This window comes from Eptatretus burgeri, chromosome 18 (genome assembly GCF_056783735.1).
Source record: "Eptatretus burgeri isolate ZD-2024b chromosome 18, Ebu_testis_v1, whole genome shotgun sequence".
Lineage (NCBI taxonomy): Eukaryota > Metazoa > Chordata > Myxini > Myxiniformes > Myxinidae > Eptatretus > Eptatretus burgeri.
Window position 1 is genome coordinate 11680317 of NC_140978.1, and position 20508 is coordinate 11700824.

General features: G+C 47.0%; 1 protein-coding gene and 2 pseudogenes across 2 annotated transcripts; all 3 read left to right on the forward strand.

Moving 5' to 3' along the window:
• The window catches only part of LOC147008603 (uncharacterized), a 3936-nt pseudogene extending 2342 nt beyond the window's left edge, over nucleotides 1–1594 (forward strand).
• An 8390-nt stretch (nucleotides 1595–9984) lies between these two features.
• Nucleotides 9985–18539, forward strand: LOC147008604 (histone H1.5-like). The gene is made up of 2 exons (XM_085863661.1): nucleotides 9985–11153; nucleotides 17891–18539. Exons 1-2 carry the CDS (start codon nucleotides 10799–10801, stop codon nucleotides 18178–18180), a joined length of 645 nt encoding a protein of 214 aa, XP_085719787.1. The 5' UTR covers nucleotides 9985–10798; the 3' UTR covers nucleotides 18181–18539.
• LOC147008605 (uncharacterized) lies at nucleotides 11156–14042 on the forward strand (annotated as a pseudogene). The gene is made up of 3 exons (XR_015053182.1): nucleotides 11156–12077; nucleotides 12179–12358; nucleotides 12480–14042. The product of XR_015053182.1 is annotated as an uncharacterized LOC147008605 (transcript).
• Nucleotides 18540–20508: the final 1969 nt, after the last annotated feature.

Below are 20508 nucleotides of genomic sequence, written 5' to 3' on the forward strand. Positions count from 1 at the left end.
CTAGTCAAATCTCAAGCCCACGGTCGGGTCAACGTTGATGAACTGATGAAATATCCGTTGAACCCTGTGCCATACAGTCTCGGGACAGCTGATGGGCATATGGCAAAAACAGACAAATCAAAAATAAATGCAATTCCTATTGAGAGATAGAGATGATGCGCCACTTCCAAACGATGCAGACACATTACTCATTCAAGATGGCAATGCTGTGTTCCACACTATGACAGATATCCCAGGCAACTTTCAACTGATTTGCCATCAGATATTTGACAATATACCCAAAACAACCAACTTCATCTTTCCTACAGATATGTATCAGGAGGGCTCCATCAAGAACATGGAACGACAGCAACGTGGGTCGGGTGAAAAGCTAATTATTGGAGGTCCACTAATGAAGAAACCAGCAGATTGGAAGAGTTTCCTCATGAATGGCGAGAACAAGCCTCAGCTGGTGGATGTGATCAAGGATGTGTGGTCTTCAAATTCCTTTGCTCCTAAGCTTGTGCAGAGGAATGTTGTGTTAGTGGTGCAAGGCCACTGCTGTGCGTTGAATAGTGATGACGGGTTAATAGTCACAAAGAGAGAGTTACCTTAGCTTTATTCAGACCAAGAAGAAACAGACACCAGGATTGTTCTGTACTGTGCCTCCGCCCAGGCACAAGGTTATGGCACAAAACGTATCCGAAGCCCTGACAGTGATGTGTTCTTCATAATGCTACATTACGCATCAAGTTTTGAAATAACATTTCTTTTTGACACTGGTTCAGGTAACAAGAGGAGACTCTTAAACATCTCTGATTGAGCCAGTCAATATGGTCAGAGAATGTGTACTGCACTGATGTCCCTCCATGCACTTACACACTGTGACACCACCAGTGCATACAAAGGGATTGGGAAAGTTCGACCCATCAAACATCTCCAGAAATCAGAAGCCTTCATAGATGCATTGTCCAAACTCAGAGACATGTGGGACGTTCCCACTACATTATTTGGAGAACTTGAACACTTCACCTGTGCCATTTATGGACGAGGGCACTTCAAGTCTGTGGACACAGCTCGTGGAGCAATGTTAAGGGAGAAATCTGGAGGCACAGATGGTAATATCAACTTAAAGTGGAATATAGATACAAGTCAACTGCCACCTTGCCAGAAAGCACTACAAGAACATGTAAAACGTGCTCACTACCAGGTTGGTATCTGGAAAGTTGCAGATATGCCTCAACAAAGAGTTCCACGAGCAACAGATGGTCATGGATGGCTTCTTAGTGACGGTAACATTCAACCAATGTGGTTCCGAGGACCATTTATTCCCCCTGAGGTAGCGCTGGAAGATGACAAACTCTCCAGTGATGATGATGATGATGCCACTTCATCCGATGACTCTGACCAAGATGGGGCATCTGACGCGACATGTCTGGAAGTGAGAGTGAAGAGGATTGAATGCTGAAGAACAGTCATGATGTTGTGATGTGCTAGTACATACATGTAAAATAATCCTTTGTGTGTGATGGCTGTTAATTTGTTTTACAATTAATTTATGTACCTCTAAAATTTGATTTATTTATTTCATGGTCTCTATAATGTGTAGTTTTTATTTTCAGGAGCTTACATTCTATCTTCCCTGACAATCATTGTTAATGTTCTCGTCAAGATAATTATTGTTATTATTTTACCTTTTTGTTTTGTTTTCAACAATGATATAATGAAGTAACATCAAGTTTTTTTTATTTCTTTATTGTTTTGCTTTCATTTGAACAACAATAAAAGACCTTTCACATGTACAGGTGATTCTGTTTTATGTTGAATTCCATAACATATTGAATGCTACATCGACTCTTTCAGTGCAATACCACAATTGTGTCAGTCATATAAAAGTCCATTGGATATGATAAACATGTCCATGAGATCCATACAAATCAACGAAAGCTAATATCCCATGCACAAGGTTAATCATAGACGTGAAAATTTGTGCGAAAATGAGATTTCCGCTGGATTTCGTGTCCACTTTATTGAATTTTAAATGATCCAATAACCTAAGGAATTTTTTGTGTGCACCATTGTATTCCTTGATCTCAAAAACATGAGTGTAGACACCAAGATTTTGTCTCTAGCTATGATAGCAGCTGAGATATGCGCAAAATTGAAATTTCGGTGATTTCGCTGGTGGCCGTTTTGAAAGTGACGTCATACAGGAAGTCCATCCCAATTTCGTGATGGTGGCATCCACTTTTCATGTATGGGAAGGTCTAAGGAGTAAAATAAAACAGGTCTCATACTGTCCTGGTTGGGGGGGGGGTGCACGGGGGGTCAATCTGGCCCATGGACTAAGACTCCTTGGCTATTGGACACAATCTTGTATGGGTCACTGCTCAAACACAGGATACCAGCATTCTGGCACTCATTTTGCCGACCTGGGAATAATGACAGGCAGAGTCAACCCTACCTGGTACTAATTTAACAGCCGAGTGGGGGTTTGAACTCAGGATCACAATATCCCAAGCCCACCACCCGAATCATTGATCCAACACCAGGCATGTTTGCATGAATGTACATCTGGAAATTATAGAAATCAAACATAGCAGGCCCGATCTCCACCAAACTTTACACTGGTACTAGTTGTACCAATTGTGAGATCATGGCACAACCCTCATCCCAAACCCAACCCTAACCCCCCCCCCCCGCTCCTACACGAGGGGGTTTGGGAGACGAGTTGCCAAGACTTCTGAAGGGAGTGCGTGTTTCTCGCACATGTATCATAAAAATGTATTCTTTTAAAATAACATTGTTTCTGCAATCTCAAAAATATTGTGTTGCACTGCGCCTCAATTTTTTGGTGTGTTGTGAAATACACATATGTTGATACCTACGGGGGCTCCATTCCACCTTCTGAAACCCGCAGGTGGACATGACAACCAACGACACACACACACACACACACACACACACACACACACACACACACACACACACACACACACACACACACACACACACACACACACACACACACACCTTTCTGCTTCTGTTCATTCATTAAAGCATTGAAATAGCCCAAAGGAGCTCATGGTAGATATTGCTGGGAGAAGCGAGCAAGGGAGGGTGGATGGAACTTTCCCTCGCTCAGCAGATGAGGTCAGACTTGGCTTTGAGCTAATGGAGAGGGGAGAGTGAAGTTTTGACCAATGGATAGAGCATAACATGAGACTTGATTCTTCAGCCAATGGGAAGGGCTTTGAGCCAGCCAACAGCAAACATGAAAATGTGGCAGCTGTGGAAGAATTTAGTTCTTCTCTATCGGAGTCTGAGACCATTTATTAACAACATCAAACATGTGCATTGTGCATGGAGAAAGAAGGAAAAACAAGACACAAGCAATCTCAAACACGACCGTCTTTCTGCCCAAAATCATCATTTATACTAGTTTGATCGGAAAAAAAAAAATAGGGGAGGGTGACACATCTGGCAATTCAAAGACGGGAAGGGCTGATAGGCACAAGGCAAATTAACTAAGAACTGCAACACATGGCCACTTCAGGAGGGAGAGGAGGATTATAGGATAGACACACTCATGGCAACAGTTTGCAGATTCAATGCCAGGTCAGCCTTGAAGAAAGGATGATAGCAAGGTTGGGGAGGAAAGGCAGAGAGTGGGTGGAGGGATTACATGAGCTGAGTACTTTGAACATTAATTCTCAAAACACCCAGCCTGTTTTCACGCAGCTAGCTCGGCCTTTACAATCAAAAGCCAATCGAGTTATTTAATTTTCCTAAGACAGCAAGGCGTCTAATGCAGTAGCCTTCCGGGAGTTATTTAATTTCCATTAGACAATTCAGAGTGAAGGCGTTCTTCTCTTCAGCAGCTGGGCAGTTCCATTTAAACATTGAGAGACTAGTCTTGGTTATATTGTTGCGAATCTGGAAGCCATGAGCACTCAACATTCAGGTCCCCATAGCTCAGTTATTTTGATAAGTAAATGTGGATAGATAGGTCCCTTTCCCCTATGTCGAATGGAATTAAGTGTGATGCGCTGCGAAGTTATTTTATAGATAGGATTTTTACACTTATAATAACAACAACAACACGCCTTCACCTCGCTTCCTCAAGCCGACGTCATAGCGCCCACGGTGGGTGGAGTTCAAGGAGGGACCTTGCGGTGGCTCTCGACCAATCAGGGGAATGCGAGCGAGGTTGCCGTCAGTCGGCCAATGAGTGCCACAACGCAGGACAATGTTACTCTCCCTGTTTGAGGGGCGGTCTGCCATGACGGCCGCCACGCCTCCCCCCCACCCGGTCCAATCAGCGGACTTGGCGCCCCTTTCGGCCAATCACGGGGGCGACGAGTGCAATTGCGCGCCAAAACCACCCAGTGAGCGAGAGCGGGTCCGAGGAGGTGGCACCTCCCCTCTGGAGAAGGTGTGAATAAATGTTCGGGGCGTTCTGTCTGAAAGTTAAAGTTGCGTCGCCTGGTCGCCTTGTCAGCCTTGTCGCCTGGTCGTCTCATCTGGCCTGCCAGCGTTCTGTCTGATCCACCTTCGCGCCAGCTGGCGTCCATCATTGCATTGTGTTGCGGGTTCGAGTCCCGCCAAACCGGATCATCGAAAACCGCACGAGGCGGAGAGGTGCGAGACAGGTTCTCCCCTTCGGCTCACCTTCTCTCCCGAGCTGAAGGGCGGAATAAAGGCCACGGCCATCATTTGTTTTGGGTGTGTGTCTGTGGGCCCAGTCTTTAAGTAGCAATTGTTTAAGTGCCTTGTACATTATTTGCATTTCATTTCTTATAGTCGGATGACTCTGCTCTTTGTGTGTTCCCTCCCCCCCTACCCTCCATTATAAATAAATCCCCTGTTAAATGTTTCAGCTCATTTCTGTGTTTTCGTCATTGGTTCAGCACAGTGCGTGTTGGGAAATTTGGAAGCGGAAAATTGTGCATTTGGACCGACGGACCTCGGTAAACATCCGTTCGGGTTAAGCACGGTTCGAGCACGCTAACGGCTCGTTCCGCTCGAGTTCCGCCGAGGGTGAATTTCCCCAGTAGTTTGGACGACGTGGAATTTTAGGAAAAGGCTAAGCGCATGTAAGTGGTTACCACCCCTATTTTAGGGCATACCCTGACTTGAGTGACATTTTTGAAAGTCACAAAGACTACTACTGGTCATGAAATTTGGTTCATTGCACAGACAGTGTTCCATAGGACCTTAAAATATTGTTACGGTTGTGGAAATTCACAGAACACCATTCAGGTTTCCCAGAGATCAGTTATGTCGATAAGTGTGTGTTGAGATTAGATTTCCCCACCGATGTCTAAAGGGATTTATTCGTGTAACCAGGCTGTGATCTTTGAGGTAGTATTATTCTTTTGCCATCTTTATTTTGGAACAACCGCATCTCAACAACCACAACCGCATCTCAACAACCACGCCATCCCCACCACAGCGCCAACCATGACATCTCCTCACTATCTCCTCAACAACATCTCCACAAACGAACAACATCGCCTCACCTTTATCTCCATTGCGCCGCCATCTTTTCGCCAGCCACGGCGAATCCCAACGAACAGCATCGCTGCGACAGATGCGGGGACTCCCTCGTTGGGGCGGGAGCCGATGATTTCCACAACGTCCGCATGGTAAGGATGATTCCTACAACGTCCGCGAACGTTCCCATTTCACAACGAGAGCGGATCAAAATGACAAAAGGGGCGGAGCCAGCGGGGGGGGGGGGTGAAAGGTTGAGAGTGGAAGATTAAACTCACCCCCGGACCCCATAAAAGGGCACGCTGGAACGCCAAGCGAGCAGTCTGTCTGGAGTCGGGGTGGAGAGCACCAAGGTTCGAGTCCAGTGGAGGGCAGTCGGGGTCGTCGGAGCGCAGCGGAGCCTGGAGCGCAGCCAAGCCTGCAGTACCGTGCCAAACTGTGGGTCGGTGGAGACAGCCGGAGAGAAGTCGCCAGTCAGCGACAGAATGGTCCGAGCAAACGCTGAGGAACGGGCGGGCTCGTAAAAGAGCATCAACTCTTAAAAGAGCAAGGCCCGTTCATTCCTCTGAGGCGTCGTCGGATAGGCCCGATCAACCAGGCTGCATGGCGGGGCCTGGACCAACCGAGCTGCCAATATACCAGCTGCCGTGTTTACGGCGAGACATCGAGGGTCGTCCAGCGAGTGACCACGAGGGTGGCAGGTAACCAGCACGGTCTCACGGAGCTCCTTCGGTCTCCCCAGCTCCGCGAACATTAAAGGCCTACGGGTCCCGTTCTGCCCTTTCCTTTCCTAGGGTTTTCTTTGTATGAAAGTTGTCGTGCCGTGTCCCCGAAGTAGAATTGTGGTTAAGTGATTGTGTACATAATAAATAGATACGGCTGCAGGTCTTTGGTTTACTCGTGTCTTGTCCCTACCCCCATTCATTACATTGCATACGTGCTTGTATATATATATATATATATATATATATATATATATATATATATATATATATATATATATATATATATATATATATATATATCTGCATTGCTTCATTGACTGCATGTTTCTAAATAAATGTCCCCTTTTGTTGAATATTCACTTGCTCGTTGCGTCCCTTCCTCCATTGAGCTGTCGTAATTGCGTTCGGAATATTAGCTGGTTTTTAATACCGATAAGCTAATCGGGTCCAACGGGGCTTCGCGATAATACACCGCACGGTAATCGCAAACAGAGCGAGCTGCTTAAGTGGCTCATTTCCAAGCAGGTCCCGTTGAGGTACAATCTCTCGGTAGTCTGCCCGCGCGAATAATTAGGTAAATCGACAATTTGGCGATCGACCCTGTAGCGCGGGCAGAGCATTGACAAGGTTGTGGTGTGGTTAAAAACACACCCGTAGCTGGATTTCAGCCTTGATCCGAAAGCTGCGACTGGATTGCCACGTTCGGTGGGTGCATGCGGCTGCAAATTAGCTAAAGGCGGTCGCCCGCACACCGGAGTGGCGGAAATCCACAACAATATAAAACATTCAATATTAAATTTCTCATCTAATCAAAAGGTTGTCACCCAACATCTGAGAAAATCAGCATTTGTGTCGGTCAGTGGTGGATTCGCATGATACAGTATATGCACATTCCGGCATATTTTTATTTTTTCAAGTTTTATTGCCCTTTTAGAGCCTGGGACTATGAAACCCACTAACAAAATGACGAGTTTATCAATCTCATATTTACGTGTCTTAAATTGTTCAACTTATTACCAATAATCAATGTAAAAAAATTGATGATCCGGGTGGATACTTAATTACAGTGGCTTGACCGAACTTTCCAACCCAAATGTCCGACTGCACGTCACGTTTTTTAAAAAAAATGCTTTTATTCTTCTATGCATCAGATTATTTTCATTAAAATTTATTTACAAATGGGGCACAGTGATATAGCTATAATAGTATAAAAAAATATTGAAAACATGCATGACTTTGGTTTAGAGTAATTTTGCATTTTTGTCCGACTGCACGTCACACTTTTTTCAATTTGATTAAAAAATTAATTTTCCTAAAAATTAAAAAAAACATTTTTCCAGGTATATGAAAAATATTTTATTAATTTAGAAGGCAGTTAAAACAGTTTTGGAGAATTTAGAGAGCTTTTTGTTACTCCTAGAATTGATTGAATTGAAAATTTACGTCCAAGAATTTGTTCGATAAATCTTCTCTTTTAGTGCTTTTCAGCATCTGACAGTCACTGAATAGAGCAGTAATAAAAAAATAGGTATGTATTATTTCTTAATAATCCAAGAAATTGGTATTTTGATTATGAGATTAGTTGCAAGAATATGTTATATACTGTTGCGAATTCGCGCCCGCCGGCGTGCGAACGGCCACGTGACTCGAATCGCGGCACGTCGCCCACCGGACGGACAATTCAGTCGTGACCCTCCGGGAATTATCGCCCGGAGCCAGTCACGGGTGGGCCTTTCGACCTCACCACAATCGTGCCAATCGGCCCCCCGCGTGGGATAGGGTTGTTCGCCAAATTCGACCTACCTAAGTACCCACACGGAGGGTAGACCGGGCGATCGCACCTCGCCGCAGGTTGACCCCGGACACGGGCCACTTAAGCGACCCGTTCCGTACTATCGGGATAACCGAGTGGTGTTATCGTCGGCCTCGACGGTTCCGATTAATTATCGGGCGTATTAAGCCCACGACAAACCCGTTACGTGAAGCAAGATGGAGATTCAAACAAAAGAAAGGACGCAGCGAAACGGGGAACAATCCAACATGCAAGCACTTTATTCACATAGACACAGGCACAAAGCACACGTATAGTCAAACAGAATCAGAATGCACATAAAGCAATTTAAAACAACAACAACAATGCAGAGCTACGACCGATTACGCGAGCACACGGCAACACTTAACAGTTTTACTTCACCAGACTGGCGCCGACACACACACAAGTTTACACCAAACCCCAAAAGAAAATGGAAGTGCGACTTCCCTGATCCCGTCGAGTCCTCCTTCTGCGACCGCAACTCCGAGCCCCTCCGGCGTGCTCTGGGAGCTCGTGCCGCGTGTCGCTCGTGTGGTCCGCACGACTGTACAGACGGGGTTTTGGGGAAACGGACGGGGGTTTGTTCGGTGCTGTTTTTCGCGCTCGCGCACGGGTCAAAGAAGCAAGGCAGGAAACACAAGCTCGCAACTCGAGCCAGAAGACGACCATGAAGACCAACCCTCGACCAACCAACTCTTGACCAACCAACCCAACAACCCTCAAGGTCCGTCCTGTCCGCCTTTTGTAGCGTGGGGCTCCGCCCCGTTTTTGGCCCCGCCTCCCTTCAAGCTTCTTGGAGAAGCCTCTTGAAGGGGGGTGTGACCTCTCGCTTTCCCTCCACCCCGCGCCGTGCGGGGGCCGGGGGAGCCAGTCTTGGCCCAGAGCCAGGGAATTATTCCCCCAAAAAGAGGCCCCCACCCTTTCTCACCTTTGACCCCTGCATCGCCCCTCCTCCACACGGAGCGCGGAGAACCTCGACGGGAAAAACAGGCGGGAAAACCCCCGAGCATAGTGGTTGGTTTTTGTTTGTTCCCGGAGATCGTAACCGCACAGGGCCTACTGAATGGCGAGTGGCGACGATGTGGTAGCGTTGATGGTGGAGGTGGCGTGGTTGTAGTGTGGTTGGCGCTGTGGGGGGGATGGCATGGTTGTTGAGATGCTGTTTGTTTGAAATAAAAGATAGAACAGAAAAAATGGCTGTCTCAAAGCGTCACAGCTCGGATGGATCACATAAATTCCCTCTATACAACGGGTTTGGGCTAACTACACATGTACTTACAGAGATATCTCACCTACGGGACCTGAATGGTGGTTTGCGAATTTCCACAACCGTAACAATACTATGACCTTCATTTATTTTGCCAAATAAGAAAAACTAGGTAATTTCATTGAAAACTCGCAAAACCATCAGAATAGGTACCCCTTCTTCAAAGTATCATATATATATATATATATATATATATATATATATATATATATATATATATATATATATATATATATATAGTTACAAATTTGGGAATTCGATTGCACACAACATACAGGTTCCTTTAGTCAGCTATGTCGATAAGTGCTTGTTCCCTAGATAGCTCACCTTTCATTGTTTAAATGTTCAGAAATTGATTAGATGCGCTGCGGATCGATTTAGTAGTTAGGGAACGAACAATGGAGACATCCCTCCCCCTCTTCTGCGAAGAGGAAGAACCCTGCCGTACCGTGACTCATGATGTCAACAGCTCCCTCCCACCAGTGGTTGAGCGGGGGGAGCTGTTGATCAACCCGTGGTTGATCACGAGGGCATGAGTCACGCCGGGTGTGGAGAAGGGGTGGCGGAGAAGGATAAGAAGAGATCTTTTTCTTTTGTTCAGGGGCAGAGTTGGAGGAGGGAGTTGAGGGGAGTCGTTCAGCAGACCGTCGGATCCTGCTTGGCTTGCATTAGGGTTGAGGCCTGCGGAAGCTTTTTGCTTCGGCTGGCTCAGTGAGCTTCGGCTGAGGCCTGGCTTAGGAGGAGGCTTTTTGGAGGCTCTTTGCTTTGACGGTTCCGTGAGCTTCGGCTTCTGCTTGGCTCGGAAGAGCTTTTTGCTTCAAGCTGTCCTGTTTGGAAGGAAGTTAAGCTGGTCGCTCGGCTCGAGCTGTGAGTGGTGGCTTCTTCTTCTTGGTTCGTGGAGCTCTTTGTTCTCCATTTTGGTTCCCTGCTTGGTGCGACTCATCGACCTCTTCGTGGAGGTGGTTCCTCGGGGAAGCGACGCATCGACGGGAAGGATCGGCGCCTCGTCTCACCAGCACGTGTTGAGAAGCGCGGGAGGATTCGCAGGAGCTCGGGAAGGATCGCGGCTCAGCGATTGGATCCAACTCGCTCTCCCTGGAGCCCAGGTCCAAACAACTTGAAGACCACACGAGGTGGAGAGGTTCGAGATAGGCTCTGGGTTTCAGCTCACCTGTCCTCCGAGCTGGAGCTCGTTATTAAAGGCCTCTGCCACCATTTCTTGGGTGTGTGTGTGTGTGTGTGCGTACGTGTGTCCGTGGGCCCGTCTAATAAGTAGGAACTGCTGTTAAGTGCAAGTGACTGTACATAATAAGTAGACGGTTGTAGTTCTTTTGTCGTGCTTTTGTTGCTTGTATAATTACATACGTGTTTTGCCTTGTTTAATTGCATCCGTGTTTTATTATAATAAATGTCCTTGTATGAATGTAAACCTGTTCCTTGCATCTTAATGGGACTACTTGGACGATATTCTCGTGATATTTGGATCTTCGTCTTCCCTTATATTGTTGTTGCTGCGAAATGCCGGAGACTGTTCCGCTTTCGACAGAAGCTTTGGCTTCGTCCTCGCCTTCCAAGCAAGCCAAGACCAAAACTGGCTCTTCGAGGACGACAAAGAAGCCTGACGGCACTCTATCGGAAAAGATCCTCAAGGTGGTGGGATCGAGCAAGGAGCGAAAAGGTCTGTCGCTGATCGCTTCGAAAAAGGCGCTGGCAGCAGATGGCTACAATGTCCATCGGAAGGTCGTACGTATCAATACGGCTGTGAAGAGGCTTGTTGCAAGTGGAAAGCTTGTACAGACCAAGGGAACGGGCGCTGCCGGCTCGTTCAAACTGAACAAGGACGAGAGTACCCAAGTCAGGAAGAGCACCAACAGTTAGGGAATTTTAGCAAATTGTATTGACCATCTGTGAAAAAATTGCTTACCAAAAAAATTTCTTCACTAAAGTATTCATCTCGGTGTCTACTAACACCTATCAATTAGTGCAAACCCAAATCCTTGTGGAAAATTCTGGGGAGCCAATCAAAGTTCAGGTGCTCAGAGATCCTGCGCGAAAAAAAAAAATCGGAAAAATTAACTTTTGCCAATATTGACTTGTGGGGTGTCTAACTGGGGGGTTTTTGGGGTGCTGAATTGATTCCAACCATTAGATTTAAGGAAAAATGAATCCCTGTCCGTAAAATATTTATACGATACATTTTTAGATATCTCAGACTGTGTTTTGCGGTAATTTGGCTCAATTGATTCAGATTGTTCAAATTGTGCTGAAACCACCATATAACATTTTTGAAACCACTGCTATATTGTTAGTTATACTTGTGCTCATGCTCAGTAGAATTCTCTGTGTTAGCTTAGAGCTTTTAGCTATAAAATTATTGTGTACCGGACTTAATAGAAGTTGAATATATTCAACGTAGAGTGGACCTATTAATGTTAAAACACATCACTGTATGTGTGTTCTGTCTGTTTTGTGTCAAACTTTCATGTCCTGTCTGTTTACAAAAAAAATGTCTTATTTTTTTAGGACAGTATGGACAAGGATGTGACTGAACCTGGCTTGAGGTGTTTCATCTGTGGTGGTTCCGGGATTTAAAAGCATACGCTCTCAAAAGTCTCCAATAAAGGCCACCCACGGATCTTATCACATTCTGAGTTTGTGGGCGATGCGGCGTTGATCGGGAGACTAAATGAGGACTGGAACAACGGAGAAGACAGCAAGTTGAGATACCATGTGGATTGTAAAACAGAGTTGTACAGTCGTGTGAGAAATATATCCACTGCAACTGAAACAGCTAATCGTAAGTTTTTTTGTTCATCATTCAAAGGAAGTAGCATTGCAAATAAAGTCGACAATAATAATCTCAAATTTGCTTTCTGGACAATAATTTTATATCCATAGAACAAGATGAGGAGGGCCGACGCTCAGACAGGATGAAAAAACGCCGGATATCATCTGGGCAAAGTACCTCACCTGGCTCCAGCTCTACTTCCCAAACACCATCAGCGCATCTTATCTACCGTGATGTTTGCATACTCTGTGATGAAGGCATCAACGTTGGAACATTGGAACGAAACCCTGGTAAGTTGCGCGTTTACTGAGTGCTGCACAAGTTCAAATGTATATTTTTCAAATTTTTTTCTATTCACTCTACCACTCAAAGTCAAATACTTTAATCATGCATATATGTGGCATCATCCAGGCAGAGCCTGGAAGTTGTATCGTGCGCCTGACAATCGCTACCAGGACCGACTGAAAAGGAATTTGATGGAGACAGCTGTGAAATGAGGAGATGCCTGGGGACGTGAGGTTGCCGGTCGTCTGTCTGGGATCATAGACTTGGTAGCAGAAGGGGCGCTTTATCATCTTCGGTGCAGGACCCTATTCGCGCACTCGTTTACAAACCCTGAGGTAATTATAATAGCAATGCAATTATGAAATGAAAATGAAAAGTTCGGCTTAATTAAAAATGATATTTTTGTCCTCAGTCGGACGGCCTATTGATGAAGAGAGACAGTTGCTGTTTGAGAAACTGTGCTTCTGGATAGATGAAGGGGTGGAGCATGGTATTACAACTCTTGCAGAGATCCACAGGAAGATGGAAGAGCTTGACCCCAGCGAGGACAAAAGTCTGGCATACAGTCCACGGTATCTGAAAATAAAGCTTCAGCTACAGTATGAGGAGTCTCTCTACTTCACATCAGATGAGAGAAGAACAGATATTGTGTGTCTGAGAGACATGACAAATGCAGTCCTTCGAGACTACCGTCAGCAGGTCCTCAACCCCTCGCAAACCCTGGACAATGCTGAACTGAAAGAGCTCACCATTTCAACTGCCATCAACCTGATCTGCGGAGACTTGGCAAGAGTCCCACTTGACCAGCCAGAAGCAGTACCCTTCGGTGGAGAGCATAACCAATACACAGAACCAGCTTGCTCTGATTCCCAACAGCCTACAGAAGCTACTGAAACCAATCGTGAAATCAGGTGAAAAGGTAGCAGTCTGGGGCCAGAACCTACTGAAAGCCTATCGCCCTCGATCAGGAGTGATGCCCTCTCAACTCGGACTCACAATACAACTTGACCACATGTTTGGATCCAAGTGGTTGATTGACCGTTGTCATCATTTAGGATACTCTGAGTCATATGCTGAGCTCCATCGCTACAAGTATTGTTACTTGAACGTGAAAAACGGACTTGGGAGCATTGATCAGGATATCATGGTCACAGAAAAAGATGAAGCAGCAGCCGTAGAGATATTGAGGAAGCAGAAGTCGATGCTGTCCTATCTCCAGAACAGGCAGCAGAGCAAGAGGAGAATAGTGATGAGATGGATGAGGGTTTTGCCGTCTTCGTTCCAGAAGAAAGCACAGTTCAGCAATGTGTTGGTGATAATATAGATCTGAACATTGTCACGAAACAGGAACACAGCATTCCAGACAAGAGACTGGCTGATGCTGCAAAGTCCATCGTTGGATGCCCGGGACTATGGATGGCAACTCACTGAGCAAGGATATGCACCAGTCCCTTCTACAGACCCCATTGCACCAGACTACCTCCTGACGTTTGCCAGCTGCAACTGTGCGGGGGACTGCAGCTCACTCAGGTGCTGCTGTAAAAAGCAAGGAGTCAAGTGTATTTCAGCTTGCGGCATCTGTCATGGTAACTCTTGCCTGAACATAAACCAGCTGGATGACAAGAGGGGTGAGGAAGATACTGGGGAGTTTGATGAATAAGGTTGTAAATGCTGATGAAGCAACATTTCCATTGAGCACAGTTCTGTTAAAAATGTCAATAAAATACATTATATATGATCAAGGAGTGTTTTTTTTTTCAAAAATAATGGTTGGAATCAATTCAGCACCCCAAGGTGTCAGGTCAGGTTCGATCTGTGACCTGCTACAGGTACCATGTAAACCTGTACTAACCTGTTCCATGGTCGGGTTGTCGGCGACTAAACCGTCTCCGCCACCAGGTTTTCTGGTGAGGAGGGTGTTTGGATATGGACACCCAGCAGGATTAAAAACAAAACCTGTCAAAGGGCGGAGGAGCTCCTTGTGAGCCAACGGCCATCCATATCTAGTGCCCAACTGTGTCTGCGGACGTCCTCCTGCAGTTGGGTCACTTCTTATTAGGAGGTTGGTGGCAGGATTTGCACTCCGGCCACCATAAAACCCTTCATTCCGCAAAACGCAAAAACGCAAAAAAATCTGAAAACCCACTCCGTGGGAGTACCTCCTGTGCAGCTTCCCTTCGCAGGGCAGCTCACCGGATGACGGGATTGGGGCAAAGCCTTCGGGACCCCCAATCTTTGATAGGAGGGAAACCACGGGGTAACATCCCTGGGTCAGATTGCGGGAGAGTGTGTCGGAGTGGTGCTGAGGTGTCGTCCACCAGACGGCGGTCTCCTTGGGTTAACCTGAGGCGGTCCCTTCGGGTGGGTGCCTGGAATGTCCTATCCCTAAGAGAGGATGATCACCTGTCTCTGTTATCATCTGAGCTCAAGCGTTTGGACATCGGGATTGCAGCTCTCTCTAAGGTTCGGAGACCGGATTGCGGCGAGATAATGGTGGGTGGTTACACCTACTATTGGTCTGGTCGCTCTGATGGTTACCATACCCAAGGAGTTGCTGTAGCTGTGTCCAATAAGCTGACCCCAATGATAATTGAGGTAACACCGGTCAACGAGCGTATTATGAGATTAAGGATTCGTCACTCCTTAGGTGTCATTTCCCTGGTCTCTGTTTATGCTCCGACTGAGGCGAGTGATCTCACCGTGAAGGATGCATTCTATGCCACACTCGAGTCTGTGGTTGATCAGTGCCCCAGACGAGATACACTTCTAGTCTTGGGGGATTTCAATGCATCGACTGGAACTGATAGGGATGGTTATGAGGTGTGTGTTGGTCCCCATGGGTCAGGAACTATGAACCAGAATAGCACTAAGTTCCTTGACTTTGCAAGAAGTCATGGACTTAGGGTGGCTGGTTCATGGTTTCAGCGCCCACAAGCTCATCGCTGGACTTGGTATTCCAACGCTGGCGGTGTGGCAAAGGAGATTGACCATGTCCTCATTGACGGTCGTTGGAGGATGATCCAGAACTGCAGGGTCTACCGGAGTGCTCAGTTCCTCAATACTGACCACAGGCTTGTTGTAGCAACTCTAAAGCTGCACCTTAAATCCTGGAGAATGGTACCATCCCAGCCGAGGCTGGATGTTGCCAAGCTCAGGGATGAGAGAGTAGCTGAGGAGTTTGCGAACAGGCTGAGTGGACACTTGGGGGGTCTGGGTGCTTTGGGGGGTCCTGAAGAGTTGTGGAGTGCCTTCAAGACCACCGTCCTTGATGTTGCCGGTGGATGCCTTGGAGCTCACCGCAGGGCAAAGAAGAATTTTGTCTCTCAAGGGACACTGGATACCATTGACCAGAGTCGCAGGGCCAGGCTGAATGGCAGAGCTGAGCTGTTCAGGGAGCTGAGGCGTAAAACTGTACGTGCACTGAGGGTGGACAAGGAGGCCTATGTGCGAGGAATCTGTGAGGGGGTAGAGCATCACCTGTGGACAGGTGATTCTCGTCCCGCTTACAGGGGAATTCGCGCATTACGTTCATCCAAGCCCATCCCTCGGAGCACTACAGTTCGAGCAGAGAGTGGTAGGCTCTTGACAGAGGAGTCTGAAGTGAAGGTCCGCTGGGCCGGTTACTTTGAGCGGTTGTACCAGGCTGATCCCCCAACTGTCGAGTTGGACGTCAAGGGTGTTACAATCCCTGTTGCTGACCCTCGAATCAACTGTGGTCCACCTACGCTTGTGGAAACACGGGCTGCGGTGAACCAGTTGAAACGGGGCAAAGCTCCAGGGATCTGTGGCATCCATGCCGAACTTCTCAAGGCTGGTGGAAATGCTGCACTCGTGTCGTTGCATGCAGTTTTGTGCTCTGCCTGGAACACAGGCATCATCCCAACTGACTGGAAGAGGGGCCTTGTTGTCCCTCTCTGGAAAGGGAAGGGTGATCGCCAAGACTGCAACAACTACCGAGGGGTGACGCTGCTCTCAGTGCCGGGCAAGGTCTTTGCTCGGATAATTCTTGATAGGGTTCGCCACCATCTGCTTGAGCACCAGCGTCCAGAGCAGTCAGGCTTTACACCAAAGAGGTCAACGATTGACCGTATCCTTGCACTTCGTGTCCTCACCGAACGCAGACGAGAGTTTCGGCAGGGGCTGCTTGCAGCCTATGTTGATCTCTGTAAAGCGTTCGATTCAGTAAATCGGGATGTCCTCTGGAGGATTCTTGGTCTTCGTGGGGTGCCACCAAAACTGATCGATCTGATGTCTGAACTCTACTCTGGTACTGAGAGTGCTGTGAAGTGTGGTGGTACCATCTCTGACTTATTTCCAGTTGTTACTGGAGTTCGTCAGGGATGTGTACTTGCCCCCACACTTTTCAGCACTTGTATGGACTGGATTCTAGGGAGGATGTCGGAGAGATCAAGTTGCGGTGCGTCATTTGGGAATGTCAAGATCTCGGACCTTGACTTTGCAGATGATGCAGTCATCTTTGCGGAGACTTTAGACATCCTCTTGGGGGCCCTCGAGGTGCTGAATGAGGAGTCGGAGCCGTTGGGATTACGGGTTTCTTGGGTCAAAACTAAAATCCAGGCTTTCGGTGACATCTTGGATGCTGCTGTCCTGTCTGTTTCTGTATGTGGTGAGGATGTTGAGGTCGTGGAGAGATTCACTTACCTTGGCAGTGATATTCATGTCTCTGCTGGCTGCGAGTCAGAGGTCAATAGACGTCTGGGTCGGACCTGGGGAGTCATGGATTCACTGGATCATGGGGTGTGGCGCTGCCGGTACCTGTGCGGGAGGACGAAAGTCCGAGTCTTCAGGTCCTTGGTACTTCCAGTCTTGCTCTATGGGTGCGAGACTTGGACTCTGACCAAGGATCTGAGACGGAGACTTAATTCCTTTGGTACCAGGTCTCTTCGGAGAATCCTTGGCTATCGCTGGTCGGATTTTGTGTCCAACGAGCGGTTGCTGAGAGAGACTCGGATGAGATTTGTTACCTGCATAGTCCGTGAGCGTCAGTTGCGGCTGTATGGACATGTGGCTCGTTTTCCTGACTCTGATCCTGCTCACCAGATTCTCTCAGTGAGGGAATCTCATGAGTGGAGGAGGCCAGTGGGTCGACCACGTGCCTCATGGTTGCAACAGGTTGACCATCATCTCAAGGAGATGGGGATGGGCCTGGCATCTGCCTGGGGGATGGCCAGACGGAGGCCCCTGGAGTACCGGCGGAAAGTGGACGCAGCGACGTGCTGTTCTGGCACATGCTCCCATACCTGACCTGAGCACCCCAAAAAACCCAAGTTAGACATCCCACAAGTCAATATTGGCAAAAGTTAATTTTCTGATTTTTTTCGCGCAGGCCTTCTGAGCACCTGAACTTTGATTGCCTCCCCAGAATTTTCCTCAAGGATTTGGGTTTGCACTAATTGATAGGTGTTAGTCGACACATATGAATACGTTAGTGAAGAAATTTTTTGGTAAGCAATTTTTTCACAGATGGTCAATACAATTTGTTAAATTCCCTAACTACAAAGTGAAGAGCGCCAGAGTGAAGAGCACCAGTTCCAGGAAAGTTGCAAAGACCCCAACCAAGGCTAAAGTGGCCAAGCAAACAACCAAAAAGCCAGTTGTGAAGGGGACAGTGCGGAAGATATCTCCCAAGAAAGCCCAAAAATCTCCCGCCACCTCTTCAAAGCAATCCAGGAAGACATTTGTCAAGATGAAGAAAAGTGTGAAGAAGGGCAAGACCAAGGCATCGAAACCAAAGTCCAAGCCTGCAACGAAGGGGTTACAGAAGAATAAGAAGAAGAAGGCGACCCTCAAAAAAGTGAAGGGATGAGCAGAGAGTCGAGGTGAAGTGTCTCGAGTTCATCCTCGTTTCATTTTCTCAAAACCCACAAAGGCTCTTTTCAGAGCCACCCACAACGTTCACTTTAAAGGAGCTGATTCGATGGTTCATAAAATCACGAGTGGGGTATGCTGGCACACAACCTGCAACTACTCGGGTGCATCCTCCGTGCACAGATAATTTATATAAGATTTGTATATTTCATCAAGTGGTTTGTGAAAGAGATTTAAATTCAAGAACACAAGGTTACAATGAATTGAAATCCAAGAGACAAACAAAACTGAAAATTCATTCATAATTTAATGAAACAATTAACAAAACATGGTGTCATGTGACCCAACACCCAATATAGTTAAATATGTAACATTCAAAGTGTGCTCTTTACTAGTACGTAATTAATAAATTACTAATTACTCGGACTGCTTAGTAATTAGCAATATTTAAACTCCATCAAAACTTCATGCAGCTCATAGGTCAGAAACATACAAATTGGAATCCTTTGTGATTGTTGGTTCACGAGTCAGTAAGTGACCACTATATTCATTATTGGTGTGTCTGTCTGTCTGTGTCTGTCCTGAGCATAGCTCCATGGGTTTTGATCCGATCCTGATAAAATTTGGGTGGGAGGTTTATATCATGATCTAGTTGTGTTTTCCTGAGAACGTGCGTGGTGCGCCCATTATGGGTGGAGCCACGCCAAAAAAACGTGTTTTTAGGGGGTAGCCGGTTTCAAGTTACATCTTCTCCGAGGGGTTTGTCGAATCTGGCAGGGGTTTCGGTATTTGGTTAGCCCAATGGCACCTGCATAGCCCCACGCGGCTCGATTTTTTTATTTTCGTCCCAAGGTGAAGGTCATAAGGTCACAAACTTAGAAAATGTCAAAAAAATAAATGAATTGGGCATCGAGCTCCTAGGATTTTCAACTGCTTCAAATGAAATTTGGTATGCAAGTGCAGTAATCCCCCGTTTATCGCGGGGGTTACGTTCCAACCCCCCCCCCCCCCGCGATAAGTGAAAATCCGCAAAGTAGCGACCATATGTTTATTTTATTATTTCTATTTATTGTAAAGCTTTATGACCCTCCCCACACTCTTATTAACCTTTCCCATACTCTTATAAACACTTTTTAAAATCTTAAACATACGTAATTTTAACAACATATAAAATTCTAATGGGTACTCGTCATTGAAGATACTACAACTTGCGTGATGATCGTCACCGCTTTCAGCAAAAGTATTGTTGCGGATCCGGGGTGGCGGGAACCTGACCCGGTCATTGGTGCCAGCCCCGCCACCGTGGTCTCCGGGAGTCTACAACCCCGGCCGGCTCGGCACAGGCCTCGGGTCACGCGTCTTCAATCGCAATACCAACGTAATCCTGTACCTTACCAGTTGGGGAGATAGAACCTCTAGTTACAGACTGGCTTTGTCAGTGACTGAGCGGAGTCTACCAGTCTGTAACCATTTTTGGTTTTATATGTCAATCAAACGGATCGTTCCTCGACGCGACACGCATTAATCCATAGCGGCCACTGCATAAGAATTAACCAGATTTATTGGGGAACATCAGGGATCACAACACAAGCAATAAACACTACAATGGTTATACTAACTATCTACCCGTTCTTACCTCGGGAACCACAGTCTAAAGGTTTTGAGGGGATTCTACGAAATATGCCTTATACAACACGTGCAAACAAACAGCATGCACACAGAGTACTTGGTGATGACTCATGGACGAGAGGACAGGGTCCAAAAGCACGAATATCGCTGCTCGTAACAAGCGGTGGTGTCTACGGGTTCAAACTCCCGCTCGAACGTACTGCGCAGCAAGATGGCGGCGCGGTATTCTTCCTCCTTTAGTCACCGCGCGCTCTGACCTCGCGTTGGGTCGAAGATGGGCCTCAGCCGATCTCTCTCACGGTCCAGCACACGAATCCTGGCCTGACCTGTTCTCCATACAAGGCCCAAGTCGAGGTCCGAGTTCCACAGGCGGATCGGCAAACGTGACACGCCGTTGGTGAGTAAGGACCGTCCGAAGGTCCGGCGTCTCCTCTCCGGCCTTCCCGCCTCGAAGCCCGACTTCCCGAAGAGGAAGAAGAATCATCTCGTTTCTCTCGTTTCACCACCGTATGAACATAAAAACACAGTCTTCTACACCTCCCGACACACACATATCGTCCCTTACACCACACAACCTATCTAAACAGGCATTTAATGGGGGATCTGAGCTAATCCTATATTTAGTAGTCCCATTACGGGCCATTTCCGTAACAGTATCGTTAAGTTTCTTGGCCTTTGTGTGGATGGTGTTGGTATC